Raw genomic sequence first — 16,049 nt, 5'->3', positions numbered from 1 at the left:
TGTTGTAAACATGTTATTACAAATGTTGGTGTCAGCTTTAAAGTGTTTGACCTGTCTTTGTGTGTGTGCGTGTATGTGTGTGTTACCTCTACAGTAAATACAGCTGCTCTATGTATATTTATATATAGTATCAATTATAATGACCCACAAACACATAATATATAATAATACTACATAATAATAATCTACTTTAAAGTTACCAGTCTTAGAAAAGGTGAAAGAGATAGACTACACTGTTACTTTTGTTCTAGAGACAAAACCAGAGACAGATCAGATCAGATGATGGATAAGAGCTCCTTCCCACACCAATATGAATACAATAGTTTCTCTTTGTTGTTATTTAAGTTATATATGTGACTAATTAGGTGTAAGCTGGTAGAGTCTGCAGTATAAGTGTCATGAATCATGAAGATATACAATATGTGACTGTTCAGTCTTCCTATTGGCTACTTGAGGTGTCTGTCAGTTGAACCTCAGATTAAGGTCCTAATTGTATACTCGACTTAACTAGAGGAATCTGAATAGACATTCTTTGTCATCATATAATGACTCACATGACAGCACAAACCTTTTAATTTCTGTACTTCCTGTTTGGAATTTTAAACTGTGACCAATACAATGGTATATCCCTGACATTTTTTCTAACACTTCCCATTCATTCTGTATGGTTACTCATATTTTTGCCACATCAGCAGTGACAGCTCTGGTAAAATGGTCACTGATAAATGTGCACCGAGCTCCTATACAGACATACAAAAAAAACAAAAAACCTGGTGGCTCTGTTATGCTGTGGAGATATTTGTCTGGTATTGTTTGGGTCCCTTCAATCCCTTAGAGGGAAACTGCAAATCACTACAAATTTATTTTGACTGATCACCTTTATCCTATGCTGAAACATTTCTATACTAATGGGAGTGGTCTCTTCTAGGATGACCGCATCCCAGTGCCGGAGTGGCGGGAGAACTGGGAGAATTCCCAGTGGGTCGCGGATTGCAAACTGTAAATTTCATGTTAGCTTTATAACTTAGAACTACTTGCTGCAGCAGAGACTGCAGGCAATTGTGCTCTGAGCCGCATACTCACTCACACACACACACACAAACACACACACACTCTCTGGTAGCCTATCGATCATGCCCCTGCCTCCCCACACAGAAGGCAATGAGACAATGAGAGCGACCTCCTGAGAGCCCTAATTGGTCGACTGATTCCAGGCTGGTCACATGACAAATGTACAGGTTTACAGTTAGACCAGAGCGCCTTCTAAGCCTTTAATCAATATGGACAGCAAAAAAGAAAAGGGGGAGCGGAAAAGGCCAGATTAAAGAAGAGAAAGGCGTTAGAGCAAGACGCAAAACTTACAAACTTGATTATGACAGCAACAAGCGCAGATGATAGCGATGCAGCTGCTCAGACAGGCATCTATGGCACACACAGTGTAGCACTGCATAATAAATGGTACTCTAACAATGACTGTTGTGTGATCATCCCAGTGCAAATAATATAAATGTAAATTACCTACAGAGATACTCTACTGCTTACAAATCATGAGAAGCTTACACCTTGACAAGCTACAATTTCTAGGTAGCCCATCTTTCCTTCATCTTCAAGCTACTTTCAGTTTAGTGGTTAGTTATTTTAGCATCAAAGAATTTTCAAAGCATTGCTGGAATATTTATTTATGAATGACTGATTTGTTAGTTTCAAAATTGCTATGTGGCCATCTAAGTGTGACAGATATTTGCTATTTTGTACCCTCTGAGAAGCCTAAGTAGGCATTGCTAGTGGCCTACTGTGTATGCTTATCAATAGAATAGTACATTTTAAAACAGTTCAGTGAAAAGGAAATTAAGTAAGAGTGCCTGTTTAAGCATAAAAATTAAAGTCAGAATTCTCTTAGTCAAAATATCATTTTGATAATATCTTCATTTGAAATTAGCTATAGCCTTTTATATTGATTTTAGGTCTATTATTTATTTTGCATATATTTATTTCATTTGTGTTGTAGCTGCTGCCTACTGTGCAATATCTTTGAAAATAGTCAAAAGAGTTTAAACTTGAAGGTTTTTGTCATTGTGGACAGCCCAAGTGAGTGTGCTGCGCAGATGAGTGAAAATCAGTTCCACTCTGGCCCTTCCCTCTCTCAATCTGTAGGCCCTAATTACATGAAAAACAAAAACAGCAACTTCCTGAAGGTTATAAATAACATTGAAGTCAGTCTGAGAACTGTGTCCTCTTCCCAAAATGATAAAATGGTTGACAAGGTGAGTACAGAGCTGCCTCTCAGGGTTTGCCCTTAACAGATATAGCACTATCCAAATATTAATGCAAGCTCTATCACCAGAAGCCCGCGGGTATGCCTGTATATATGGGTAATTATTAGCAGTTGTGTGTGTGGTGTGCGGTGTGCGGTGTGTGGATGTGTATGTGGATATATTCAGGTCCTGTGGGAATGTTTCCCATTAAAAGAACAGAAATGCAAAAATATTGATGAAAGAAATTAAAATTATGCTGACATAATTTTCCCAAAATTTAGACAAGCAAGACATTTTTATATAATTTTTCGATGTTTTTCTTCTCTGCTCTGAGGCTACAAAGCTAATATAGCTACCAACCATAGCTACTAGTTTATCCTCATACAAACCTAATGCTTAAATCACTGCATTTCATTGGCTGTTCTACTCATACTCTGCACAATGACAATAAAGTTGAATCTAATCTAATCTAATCTAAACTTGCTTTGGTTGAGTTACACATGCTACAGTTTGCACAATGCAGTTTGCACAATGCTAAACTGGAGTCTACAAGCTACCATTACATGTTGACTAACACAAAATTCGTTAGTATTTCCTGTACAAACTTGAAATACTAACGTCACCCTCAGATATCAAACTGCAGATCTGAAGCAAACGTGATACCAAACATATCTGATTAACAGCATTTGGGATAAAATGGAATTTACTGTAAATTTGAGTCTCTGCCAATTATTGCTTCAAGAGGTCTGTCTCCAAATCCCATGCCATATCAGCCTCAAGCCATCTTACACACACGTTTCACATCCCCCATCCTGCTCTCCTTCCCTGTCTAAATCCCCCGTGAAGCTTTCTAACAGCTGGAAGATTGATGCAGATGGAACAGAGTAAGACGTAAGTGAAGAGAGTAAGAGAATGGGAAAAGAGAGAGAAAACAGGACTCTATGGTAAGAAAGTGGAAGACAAGAGTTAAAGGTTGTGTGTGTGTGTGTGTGGGAGCATTGGCATGACAGGCCATGAGGTTGGCAGGCCATTTTTAATAAGCGCAGTGTGCTTCTTCCTGATTGACCTTCGGCAAGTGCAGCAAGTTGATGATCAGTGTGTTGATCATCTGTCTAAACAGAATGAAAAGCATTGCATCCTGTGCTGATACTTTGTGCCACCGATTGATAGTTTGAAGTTATCAAAATTATGGCTGCAAAGAGGGAGCACTAGCCGTAAAAATTCCTCCATGTCACTTTTTAGTCACATAGCTCATCCCTACATTTTATTCATTTTAAATGTAAATGTAAAGGAGTCTTCAGTTTGAGGGCACCATCTCAGAACTACACATTATGTATATTTCTTGATAAATATTTCACCACCTTCCAGCTCATCTAAGAGCAAGTATAAATATCTCTGTCTACCTCTTTTTATAATGCTTTAATGGCATAAAATTATAAACATACAGACTTTATAATTAGACTTTAGACACCTCGTAATGTATAATTTGACTATAATGTATAATCTAACCAAAGCAACACGAATATTGAGATATAATACAAAACAACATATCCATTTTCTCTACCGCTTATCCTACACAGGGTCAGAGGAAGCCTGGAGCCTATCCCAGGGGACTCGGGGAATAAGGCGGGGGACACCCTGGACAGGATGCCAACCCAATTCAGGGCACAAATACACACACTCTCACTCATAACAGAAAATTTTTTAGAAATGCCTTTGGACTGGGGGAGGAAACCCCCCAAACATGTGGAGAACATGCAAACTCCATTAACAAAATAACCCAAACCCTTTGTTTTACACTAAATATAATCACTAGAGTAACCAGATAGCTTTACTCTGTAATACACACACACACACACACACACACACACGCCCAAGTCCTCTACCACAAATGGTCAGTAAACAGTAGAAAAGTCCAGCTCAGGAATTTATCCAATCAGGGCTTTGCCAGCTCTGTGTGCCAGCCCACATGCAGAAGTGCAGCCAAACAGCAGCTGAGCATCTGAGCATGCAAAACAAAACAAAACAGTCAAAGAATGATTTTTAAATCAACGTGTAAACTATGAACCCTTACAGTGATGCATTCATTGATGGTAGAAATGAGTCATTCTGTTGCCCCTCTGAGATAATAAACTCTAATAAACTCCAATACAATCAATCATTCTCCAATAGAAATAAAAACCAGTTTCACTTCCACAACCATCACACTGATTCATACTGACTGTCTCTCACACACAAACATACAATATGAACTGAAAATATCTATACAGGAGAACCTTACAACTACGTTACACACCATTCATGTCTCACAGAAGGAGTCCACCATTAAAGCCCATTTGTGTGTCTACCATTAAAGTCGATTAATGTCTTTCCCCTTCCGTGACATTTACACTGCAAAAGTCAACAGCTCATCACTGGCTAAACACACACCAGCAGCTCTCTATATTCAGGCACAGACAAGCCTTAAGCTAACCATATTGACCACACCATGAACTAATCTCTAAAGAATGCAAAACTACATCTGAAATGCTTATTGAGCCATGTATATTTAAGGTCTGTGTAAAAGTTAAACTGCGGTCAAGTGAAAGCCAACTGCTCATATAAAGCTCTCTTTAACCTGACTTCCCTTCCAAGTCTGCTTCATTATACATGTATGTTCCCTGTTTCCAGAATAATACTGATCATGCCCTCTACAAATCACCAAATTTACACTGACTCCATATAAACCTCAGATCATGCACTAAGATCTGTTTAACTTAGTTTTATTTTTAATAGCGGTTAGTTTTAATACCTCCAGATAAACCAGCAGACAGTAATACACTGTACGTTTCAGAAGCCTGGCCCATGTCCTACCTCTCGGCTCTTCTCCAGCTCGGCCTGCAGAACCTGCTTGGCCACCTCCAGGTCCTGGAGCTTCACTTGCAGCTCCTCGTTCTCCTTCTCTAGACGACTCCTCTTCTTCTCCACTGCATCCAGCTCATTGTGCAAGCGGATGGACACGTCCTTGGCCACCTGGAATGCAGAGAGTGAATGTGACATAAAGATATAAAAAGACTGTATCTTCTGGCTAAACCGCAGGTTCTCGACTCGTTTTCCTGCTCTAACATCCGCTTCAACTCAGGGAGGGCTGTTAATAAACTGATTAGATGAACTAGGTGTGTTAGGAGCAGGGAAAATGTGACACTAAAATGTGCAGGACAGGGGTTTCTCCAGGACCAGGGTTGGGAAGCTGTGGTCTAAACAAAAGAAACCACAGTCGCTATTATTCATGACACCGAGTGGAAGTTGGTCATCTGACTAATGTGCAACTGCAGACATGAAACACAAGCTGTAGAAGAGGCTGTTATAGTTAGTGGCACACTGTAATGGCCTATGACTTTTGAGTCACACATGACTGTGTGTGTGTGTGTGTGCATGTGTGTGGAAATGTGGCCACATGTTAGCCCATATTAACACAAAGGGGACTTCATTTCTACCTAGTTAAGACATTCCACATGGTGTTCAAATTTCTAATTTTTAAACAAATTAAAAGGCACTTCTTTAGTTGTTGAAACAAATTAGTACAAAAACCTGGCAATGCCGTAAGCAAGAAATACAGCTTTTCCCGCAGTAATTGTTACTGAACAAGCTTGAAAGACCTCGCTGAGGGTATCTTACCATAATAAAGCATTTCAGCTGGATATTTTAACATTTACACAGAACTCCATAACAATTGAATATTATTTTTACATTGTTAATACATGTTTAATTTCTGATTGCAACCACTTTTCTTGTAATTAGAGCTCTATGTTATTTAGTTGAGGAGAGCAGAACTAAGGAGATGTAGACTAACAGTAGGTGTAGAATTACTGTCTCCCTCATGAAAAAGAGTATGTTATAAGCTTTCCATCAGAAACCCATGCTAAGAAGGGCTGTTATCAGTGTCGCACACACACACACACACACACGCACACACACAAACATGGTAGTTAACTGGAGTCTATTAGCAGTATGTTAAAATAAGCTCTGATGTTTTGGAATATGTTACTTCCATTCATCTTTCATCCATCTTCTGTAATCACTTTATCCTGTCGAAAAGCAAGATAGGGAACCTTCTATAAAAAAAACAGCAAAGCTATTTTATATATTCATCTATAAAATGATCCAATAGGTGAATGATGGTGAGACAGAGTGTGTGATAAGGAGGGTTGGAGTCAACAGAAGGCAGCTCTCGCTGAAAAGACAAGAGCGTAGTGGACATTTGTGAGTCTGACTACATTAGGGGTTCTCCTTTCTCTCTGACCAATCCCTGCTCTGAATCTGAATCAAGGCCAGAGAGCAGCTGGGTACCCACAATACCCCTCTGTGCACATACCACGCTTGAATTTATACAAGAGCCTGCCTTGCCTCTTTCTCTCTGCCTCCTCTCACTTGTGCATCTATTCATTCTCTAATTTTCTTCACATCCATTGCCATTTTTGTTTTGCAGAATAAACCATCTCTGTTCATCTCTGACACTCCACCAGTTACTCTTTGTACTGTCCCGTCTATACAGTCGCGCTCTTGGTTGCACTTTGGCTACACACAGAGAGTCATCTATGTTAGTATTAATCAATGCTCTTTCTTATTCATTATACAAGCCTTCAGAGTTTGTTCTTGACACTTTCTATTGCTTTTTAGGGGCAGTGTTTATCATGATTCTTCATGAATAGAATGCAATAAATAAGCTGTAAATCTAAAACAATAATATCATAATATTTTAATTGTATTATTTCGTTACATTTGCTTTATTTATAACACAAACAAAATGAAAAATATGAAATGCATCAAAATGCATCCTCACATCATCTTTTTAACGGTCCTCTGAGTAAGTAAGTAAGTAGCTACGATGATTTATTTGCATTGAACTCTCTGCCTCCCTGTCTGTCACCACCTACCTGCATCTGTCTGCCAGCTTTAACACTCCTAAAAGGTGCTGCTTTGATATGGTAAAGCGGAGGACACCTGGGGGTGGATTAAAGAGGCAGAGCCAAGATGGAGGAGAGAACAAGGGCTGGTGCAGATTTCAGTGGGGTTTCAAAGGTGAGAAGGAGGTGTTATATCACGGGGCATTAGAGATGTTAAAACTGCCTTGTTCCCTCCCTTGTCTGGTTTCCTCCACCCTACTCCAGTCAGAGGCATAATCGGCTGTCTGTGTGTATCATATAAACAACAACAGGAATCCAAGGGGTGCAATTAGCGATCAAAGAGATGCCTGTGTATGTGTGTGGTCCTGCTTGACCCAGCACCCTACTAACAAAACAGCTGTTTAACTGAATTTCACTGTGTAGGTCTGTATGAGGTCAACTCTCACTCATTAAACCCAGCTCAAACCAGCTGCACTACTCTTCAGTTAACCCCAGCTCATTGCACTCTCCAGAACTCCATAATAAAGATTCCCCAAAAACACAGAAAAAGAAAAAGTGTTTCATCATAACATAATCGATTTCATAAAGTACTTATTTGTAACTATTCATCTGTCCAGTCTTCTCGCTATCCCATTTGTGTGTATATACATATGCTGTATGTAACATATAATATGTAACATATTATATCCAATTTAACATAAAACATAATAATATAATATAAGAACAAAGTTTTACAATGTTTAAATGACTGATCAAAAAGAAATTTAATCAACAGAGCATAACTGACTGAATTAATCAGCGGTTCCCAACCTGTGTTACCACAAACAGAGATCAGTTGAGTCAGGAAATGACCATGAGGCTTGCATTTAAATGCTGTGAGCAACATTTAACTCAGGGCATGAGACAGAAACTGATATGGATGATGCTGGTAATAAAAGTGATAACTCATTTCCCATTGTAAACAAATTAATCTTTTGGCAATACTGTTTATCCATAAGTAGAATAGGGTATAAATGTGGAGGTGGCCATGAAGTCTTTCAGTGGATTTGAAATGAAACCTTTAAATGCATTCTGTTTTTCACTTTGGAGGTTTAAAATGCTATGACTTTAATTCTGCTTAGGATACAAGCAAAAGAGAAATATATTTCAGTTCAGTAAGGCGTGCAAATTTCACTACTATATATAGTAGAAAATGTCAAAATTCCCCATGTCAGGGGTTTTCCCAGGCCACCACATGTGTTCTGATATTTATAATATATACAGTATAATTATTTATAATATAAATCCAGTATTGTTTTTGAGTGAACCTTTAGAACCTGCTGCTTTGGAACAGTAAAATGACTAATCCAACACTCACATGATTTTCAAATTATAACAACACCATTGGCCATTTTCCAACTGTTTGTACCTTTACAGACAAAGAAAAAAAACTGCTTTTGGCTAATTGTAGCACTCTTGCACTGACAAGCCTGAGACAGCAGAATATGGTGTTTAGTTTCCGGGTCCCTGTGCTGCCAGGCTTCTCTGTGCTCATCGCTGATATGAGTTGTGTCAGATGTTTGGACTGACTGTGACATGTGAACTCAGCACATGAGCCATTATGGATGCGGCTCTCATTGTCTGTGGAATGTGGAAGGGGAAGAGGAAGGGGGAGGGGTGGCACTCACTTTTCCTGATGTAGATAGATTCTATTTTTTTTGGCCTTGTTTTTATTATTGCTTAGCGATGGTTGCTATCAGCCATTACCTCAGCTAAGCCTTTTGAACTTTACAAGTTGTAGACGTAACTTAAATTTAAAGCTCCAGACCAAATGGGGACTTTTTCCCATTTAAAAATACCAGCCTTGGATTCGACTTCAGCACTGACATCATGAACAAAAACAACGATGTCATTTAATTAGCAGTTTAGCTGGTTTTATAAGCTAGTCTGAGCAAATAATAAGCTCAATTATTTAAAAATAATCTAACAATGTCACAGCTTTAAGAACACAAAAAGTAGCTAAATTTACTTGGATGGCTAATATGTAGCTAGCTGGTCTTTGCTTAAACATCCAAAGTTTTGTTACAATGATTGTTAACCTAAATTTTTTTTTTTTTTTTAAAAACACTTAATATAGTTTCTGGGGTCCCTGGAGGACTAGTGGTTAGGCCACAGTGCTCTCACTGCTGTGGCCTGGGTTCGATTCCTGGCCAGGGAACCGACCCCAGCTACTGGGGTTGCATGCAACAGTGCGTCTCAGTGCCGGTCCCAAGCCTGAATAAAATTGGGGAGGGCTGCGTCAAGAAGGGGATCCAGTGTAAAAACTATGCCTAATCAAATACGTGGGCCAACGATCCTCTGTGGCGACCCCTCACAGAAGCAGCCAAAAGAGGAACAACAACAACAACAACAGCTTAATATAGCTTCTGCCGTGTTAACCATAAAATCACTTTTACAGGCTCAAGTGACAGCTGATGGTGCTTTTTGAGTGGTAGCATTTGGCTTTAATTTTTCATTTCTGCTTTTACATCATCCATTTTTATGTAATTTTTTTTAACATTCTTAATTTAACACTCTTTCCTGTGTACTGAAGACCTCATTGTTTCTACTTGGAACCTTCACTGATTCACAAAACAGATATTAAGCCTTTTGGTAGTTGGTTTGACTGGATGACTTCCATATCCATTTTTCAGAACCTTGTCCTAGATAGCAAAAGTAAAGACAGTAAGCGTGGATGGAGTTTGGGGTCAATGAGAGCTGGTTGACATGGAGGGAACACCAATTAGAGGCTCATGGAAAGCTTTTTCCATTGTAGCTCTCCGTGTCCTCCCCTACATAGTTTAGCCATTATCTTGAGAATTTTTCTTTGCACTAGGATAGGCCCTCAATTGTAGAGGGTTGCAGCCAACAGAGTTTCAGATAAATCTACAGTGCCTCTTCAACCTACATTCACTAAACCACAACAGCCAAGTAGAAGACAAAGAGCATGTCTCTCTCTCTCTCTCTCTCTCCCTATGTTGTATTTTTCTCTGTCTCTCTCTCCCTAAGCAGTACTGGGCCTGGGTGTCTTGTTGGTTTGAAAAATGAGTTCAGTGCATAAGTGGGCAGCAAAGAGTGCTGGGATTTTCCTAAAATCCAAGTATCTCGTCACTCCTCACAGCCTCCCTAATGACCTACATAACATGACATCATCTTGTGCTCTGTGAAAAGACAGGAAAAAGCCAAACGTGGGAACTGCTCAAGGCACGATTCGAAATCAAACAAAACATCAGTTACACAGACGTAATGCAAGAGCACAGCTGAACCGTGACTGGTGGTCATTCATTCAGAATGTACCAAACAGCAGCTGATAGAGGGGTGATATTTGGTGGCCAATCTTTCAAGTGTCCAAATATCCCAAAAACCTCAAAAACATCAAAATTGTGTTCAATATATTATCCTGGGTAACACAAACATTTATAAACCAGCAGTGTGTTTTATAACTGACTAAATCTTACAGTTCAGCTAAGAAATACGTCCAAACTGGCAATCAGCGTTATCTTCTGCTGGGTTAATATAAATCAAGAAGTAAATACCATGCTTCCTTAAAGCGTTTCGGACACAGCACGGCCAGTGATTTAGTGTTTTTCTGTGGCATCGTCAGTCCCACAACACCGTCTAAACTCAGCTGAAACAGCAAACACTCAGCAGGACAGTGTAATCTGAACTGGTAACTAGTAGCACAGACAGACAATTGGCCCACTGTTAGGAGACTCCTGCTAGCACTTAAAGAATCTGACACGCACTGAGTGTTTACTTTTAAATCCTTCTTACACACCCATTTTATCCATGTGCCAACCATTGGCAAGTGTTTCTTGATTGGCTAAGCACAATTTAAATCAGGAGCATGGACAATCTCTCTTGAGCAGGATGGACTTGAAATCATTTGGATTTAAATGTCAGCCATGTTAGCCTTGCTGAAGATGGGACACAGCTCCTTTTGTTGTTTGTGTTACTAAGAACATGTTGGCTATTTAAAACGAGACTCGGCAGTAGCAGGATGTGGCTTAAGAGAATGACATCATCCCTGAATCTTCCGTTACTGACAGGCTTGAGAAAAGAAGTATTGTCCTCCTGGCCACAAGACACTGAGGCCTAAATAACTTCACATGTAAGCCATTAACGTAAGCTCTTAAAAGCCTTGTTAAAGAGCTCCTCCTGGTTAGAGCCTGAGAGTAAATTTGAAGATCTGTTCACTGGATGAGGCAAAAATTAATGACCCTTGGTGTTTCTGTCACTGCAGTTAGACAGCTCAGTTTCTCACAAAGCAGACAAGCCAAAAAGCTGAGAGTACGTTTGCGAGTTTCATGAGAGAATAATTCAGGCACATGATTGTTTTTGCAATATGTAAGGAAGAAACCACAACAGGGCTTGCTGTTATAGGAAAATAATCCACAAAGGAGTGGTGTGATGGTGCATAACCACCCAACAACTGATTATTTTCCAATAACAACATGTCCCAGGGTGTTTCCTGTCTCTTATACCACAACAGCTGAATTTATTAATTCATGACAAGTTGTACTTCTAACCATTTATAGTTGTGGAATGTCTTCAAGTCAACTTAGTTCCTCTTAACGCCTACGTTATAGCAGCTGAAACAGTCATTCCCTCCCCAGCCTTTTTCTTCCCTCTCTCTTGAAGTTAATAACATCAAAAACCTCAAGTTGCCATGACAGTGCAAAGTCCTCGGTCCTAAAGACTCTCCCATGGTCAATAAGTGGACTTAACGACCATGTTTCTTTGTTAAATAACTATATGTTGGATTTTTCTGTATTATTATTATTATTAGCTTTAGATTACAAGTCCCTGTGTATTCGCTGCTACTATAGTAATAATAATATATTAGAACGATCTCATTAATATAAACCTCCGGTTTGAATTACAGCCAGCACTAGTGTCAGAGGCGTGCTGTTACAGAAAATTAATCAACACCTTTGAACCAATCAGAATCGAGAATTCAGCAGCACTGTGGTGTAAACAGTGATATTCAGCACACACAATATTGTAACTGCAAACAATGTAAAAGATCAGCAGTAGCACTGCATTGCATTAAGGAAGAGGCTGCATTTTTTGTCAACATTTGCACATTCCTAAGATTCGGGAAAATGATAATGTCAGCATTACATATATCCTTCTTGGCAAAGACAACCGTTCTAGTTCACTAGCAGTCACAGCATGTTATGACACTGACTGGATTTCTGAATGCAATGCTAACCAAAGTTTATTTTCACTTAAAGGCAGCTAAATTTGTATTAATGTAAGTACAGTACTGTGAGACTATCATAAACCATGATATAAAAGTTTGATATTTTTTTCTAATAATGACAATGTAACATCTCCACATGCCTAATGGTCACACTATAGAAAGAAACTATATAAACAGACAAACACACTGCGGCACCACTCGTGCTCGCTGTTTTTCACCTTAACGTCTTGCTCCAGGGTACGGATGAGCTCGCCATCCACCTGGCCGGTTTGAGCCACGCGCAGGCTGCGTCTCTCGGCCTTGCGTAGTCGGTACTGCAGGATGCGACATGTCTTGTTGGCCTGCTCCAGTTGCTGCCTAAGTTCCTGGAGCTGGTACACATCCTCCTCCATGTACATGTCCCTCATCTCCAGCATCTCTGAGCGCAGCTCCTCAACCTCATCCTGATACACACACACACACACAGACACACACACACACCTTGAGTAACTGCAGGTCTGCACATGTCAGTCAACAATCAAATTTATTTCTAAATATATATGCCATACGCCTATATATTTGCATTGCAACATCGCCCACTGAAGAAGAATGATGTGACGTTTAATGTGAAATTCCTTCACATTTATTTTAATACATAACCTGATTACTGTATTGAAATCCAGGTGTCTTTTTGTTTTGTACTACACTGTTACGTTATCACTTCTATAATCTGATAACTGCTGAAATAAGACAGGATTAATGAAGCATGTAAGTGCTGTTATTTTGATCCATTGTTCCATGAACTGTATCAGACCAGATGGCCTGTATCAGTCCCATCTCAGTTCATTAGGAGCAAGACATGTAATCCAATCAGACTAGTATTTGTGCTTTTATTTGCGCCCATTCAGCTGCAGTCTAGTTCCATTTACTCCTGCTGCTGCTGGTTTGCGAAACAAAGCAATGTTTAGGAAACATCACCAACCTGAACCAGTCAACAAAAGGGCTGCTAAGAGAGGTGGATGAATAATAGTACATGGTAAGTAAATGTATACAGGTTTTACGTGAATCTAGGTCGGCTCTGCAGCATGGGTCATGTGATCTACGTGCTTATAAACAACAGCTACTATAATCACACTAATAATAAGGAATGAATAGAGAAAATAGATTATATTATATATAATATTATCCTGTGTAATTGACGAGGGAGGAAGGGTCAAAATGGGCTTTAAAGCACCAACGAATAAGCTATTAAATTATACTTCACAAACCAGTATCCAACGAATTAAACTTAATGCTGCCTACAATTCACAGACCTTTTCTTCTTTTAAGCAGACTTATAACACTGTTTATCCATGACTAGGATACAGAAACTGAATACTTGTGTTGAACTTCACGTAGTTGCACAAAGACATGTTTATTGCCTGCAAAGTGCTTTGTATTAACGCCTGCACATATGCAGCTAGCGCTCGGCATTGTGGGTCGGTGTGTGGACTGCTGTGAGGATATGAACTAGAGAACAATTGGCCATCATTTATCATCCACTCTGTCATTTACACACTCACCATAACAAATCATCTTCTCAATGGGATAAATGACAACTCACAGCAGATTAACTACTACAGTGCTAGCATGAACTGTTTGACTGGTATCAGTGTGGATAAGATTTTGACTAAACAGACTAGGTTATAAAATATATTGCAGGAGCTAACAGACAGCTAGAGAGGCCATTTTACAGTTACCTCCAGAAATGATAAATGGCACTCTCTGGCCTACTCCACTGGTAATTAAACGTTATAAGAGGCGTAATAAGCTGCTAATAAGACTAACCCATAGTGGTGTGTTTGCAGTGTTTGGGGGAAAGACTTGGACTTAAAAGGAAACCTTCAAGGCTTCTGCAGTGGGTAGTTGTATAGTCAGAGGAAAAAAAAAAACTCCTCGAAACCCTTTATGATAGGAAACACTCACTTGTACAGTTCTCCATCAGTGGAAAAAAGTGATGCATTGCATTTACTTAATTCAAATATGTGCACCATTTCCACACAAATAAAACTGGCTAGACTATATAATGAACACGTTTGTCTTTCAGCTTACTTCCTTTTGGCAATAATTGTGCTGCTGCACTAAAAACATGGAAATGATGCATGCATTAGAGTAAATTCAGTGCACCACTGTTTCTGAGTGATCCAGCAGAAGGACAACATACAGGCTCTTGTGTCAACCTTCCACTCTGAGTGCACATAAATACATACTGCAGTAATAATCATGCAATAAGAGATGCAGGTTGAGTTGAACAGAAGTTACTGCCACGCGCTTTTACCTTTAAATAGTCGTTTTCCGACCTCAGTTCCTCGATTTCTCGGAGATATTCCTCGTGCATGCCATCGGTTAGGTCCTCGTTGAGATCGGAGAAGGCCAGAGATGTGCTCGCGGGCATCCGGCTGTCGAGCGAGGTGAGGGAGCGCTCATCCCCCGGAGACGCGCTTTCCTGCGCCGCGTCTGCTCCGAGCGCGAGCCGCTGTCTCTCCGTCTCCCCGCGCGCGCTTTCACTCTCGGCTCCAGCGCCGCGGCTGCTGCTCTCCGTGTCGCTGCTCAGCGCGTCCGTGGAGAGCTTGTGCTCCTCTGAGGCGCAGTCGGAGAGCTCGGAGCTGCTGTCAGTGGGCGACAGTTTGCCCGACTCCTTGCCTGAGTCTTTGCTCAGGTCGTCAGACGCGATACTGGCGTCTGATACTTTCCTCCGAGCGGCCTTGTTCGGCTTCACGCTACTCTTCGTAGCCCCGAGTGCAGACAGCGCCGATTTCCCCGCTGACTTCCCCATCTTCTCACCCTTTGTTTCCTTCCCGCTAACGGGGCTGCGTCTGGACAGACGGCTCCCTAAATGGATGGCCCCCGGCTTCACACTGAGGGTCGGCGCCCCGATCCCCCCCCGGATCTTGGTGATGGACCATCCCGGCACGTCTCTGGGTCTCGCGGGCGACGGCGCGCGGTGCGGCTTCTTCTTCTCGTGGCTTATCGCCTGCGCTTGCACGCCGTCTCCTGCTTCACGCCCGCTTTCCGTCTCCATTTTGCTCCTGAGTCTCTTTTCCTTAACCGAGACGAAGTGAGTCGGGGACGCGGCGTCAACCTTTGTCTTGGTCATTCATTCCGCTTTCCAGTGCCGACTGAAAGAGAAATAAAACCCCGCGTAGAGAGGCAGAGGTTCAGCTCTGGAATAAAGCCGCGCCCGCAACAAACAAACAAACAAACAAACAACAACAACAACAACCTTGAATAATAGGTGAATCCGGTGCAGATAGAAACACCGAAGAAGCTTGACTAAGCTCTGTACTGTCTGCTTTAGGACCACGTTTCAACTCGTGCTCGCTTCTTGCTTTTTTTTTTCTTCTTTCTTTCCCTGACCGGTTCCACTTCCACTCTGCTCTGTGTAACTGCAGTCAGTGAATGTGGGACTGTCTCTCCGCCCAGATAGCGGCTGTGGTGACGACCAGCAGCTAAACACAGCCTTCACAGCTCTGTAGTGCCACCACCGCCTTGTGGAGGAAGCAGTAACACCAGTACCACCAGTAACCCTCAGCACCATCACCACTTCTTACCTTACCTGTAGGCAAGCTGGACCCCAGTGCTAAATACATGCCGGGGATGAGCTGCTGTCCTGCAGGAGTTTTACAGATTGCCTTTCCACCAAAGGTCAATCCCATGAGACTTTAT

The 16,049-nt window shown here is 40.9% G+C and overlaps 1 protein-coding gene across 3 annotated transcripts in view; it reads right to left on the bottom strand.

Moving 5' to 3' along the window:
* The window catches only part of soga1 (suppressor of glucose, autophagy associated 1), a 44,341-nt gene extending 28,510 nt beyond the window's left edge, over nucleotides 1-15,831 (bottom strand). The window contains exons 1-4 of one of the 3 annotated variants that reach the window (XM_026920485.3): nucleotides 15,607-15,826; nucleotides 14,662-15,502; nucleotides 12,584-12,808; nucleotides 5,109-5,267 (exon numbers count right to left, since the gene is read on the bottom strand). In XM_026920485.3, the coding sequence (XP_026776286.1) occupies nucleotides 5,109-5,267; nucleotides 12,584-12,808; nucleotides 14,662-15,480 (1,203 nt within the window). In that variant the 5' untranslated portion in view covers nucleotides 15,481-15,502; nucleotides 15,607-15,826. Of the gene's footprint in view, nucleotides 1-5,108; nucleotides 5,268-12,583; nucleotides 12,809-14,661 lie in introns of all 3 variants that reach the window. The other 2 variants (XM_026920486.3, XM_026920484.3) reach the window with 2 other exon arrangements.
* Nucleotides 15,832-16,049: the final 218 nt, after the last annotated feature.

The sequence above is a fragment of the Pangasianodon hypophthalmus genome, chromosome 16, assembly GCF_027358585.1.
Source record: "Pangasianodon hypophthalmus isolate fPanHyp1 chromosome 16, fPanHyp1.pri, whole genome shotgun sequence".
Classification (NCBI taxonomy): Eukaryota; Metazoa; Chordata; class Actinopteri; order Siluriformes; family Pangasiidae; genus Pangasianodon; species Pangasianodon hypophthalmus.
The sequence above is the reverse complement of the archived record's forward strand: the minus strand, read 5'-3'. Positions and strand labels throughout refer to the sequence as shown.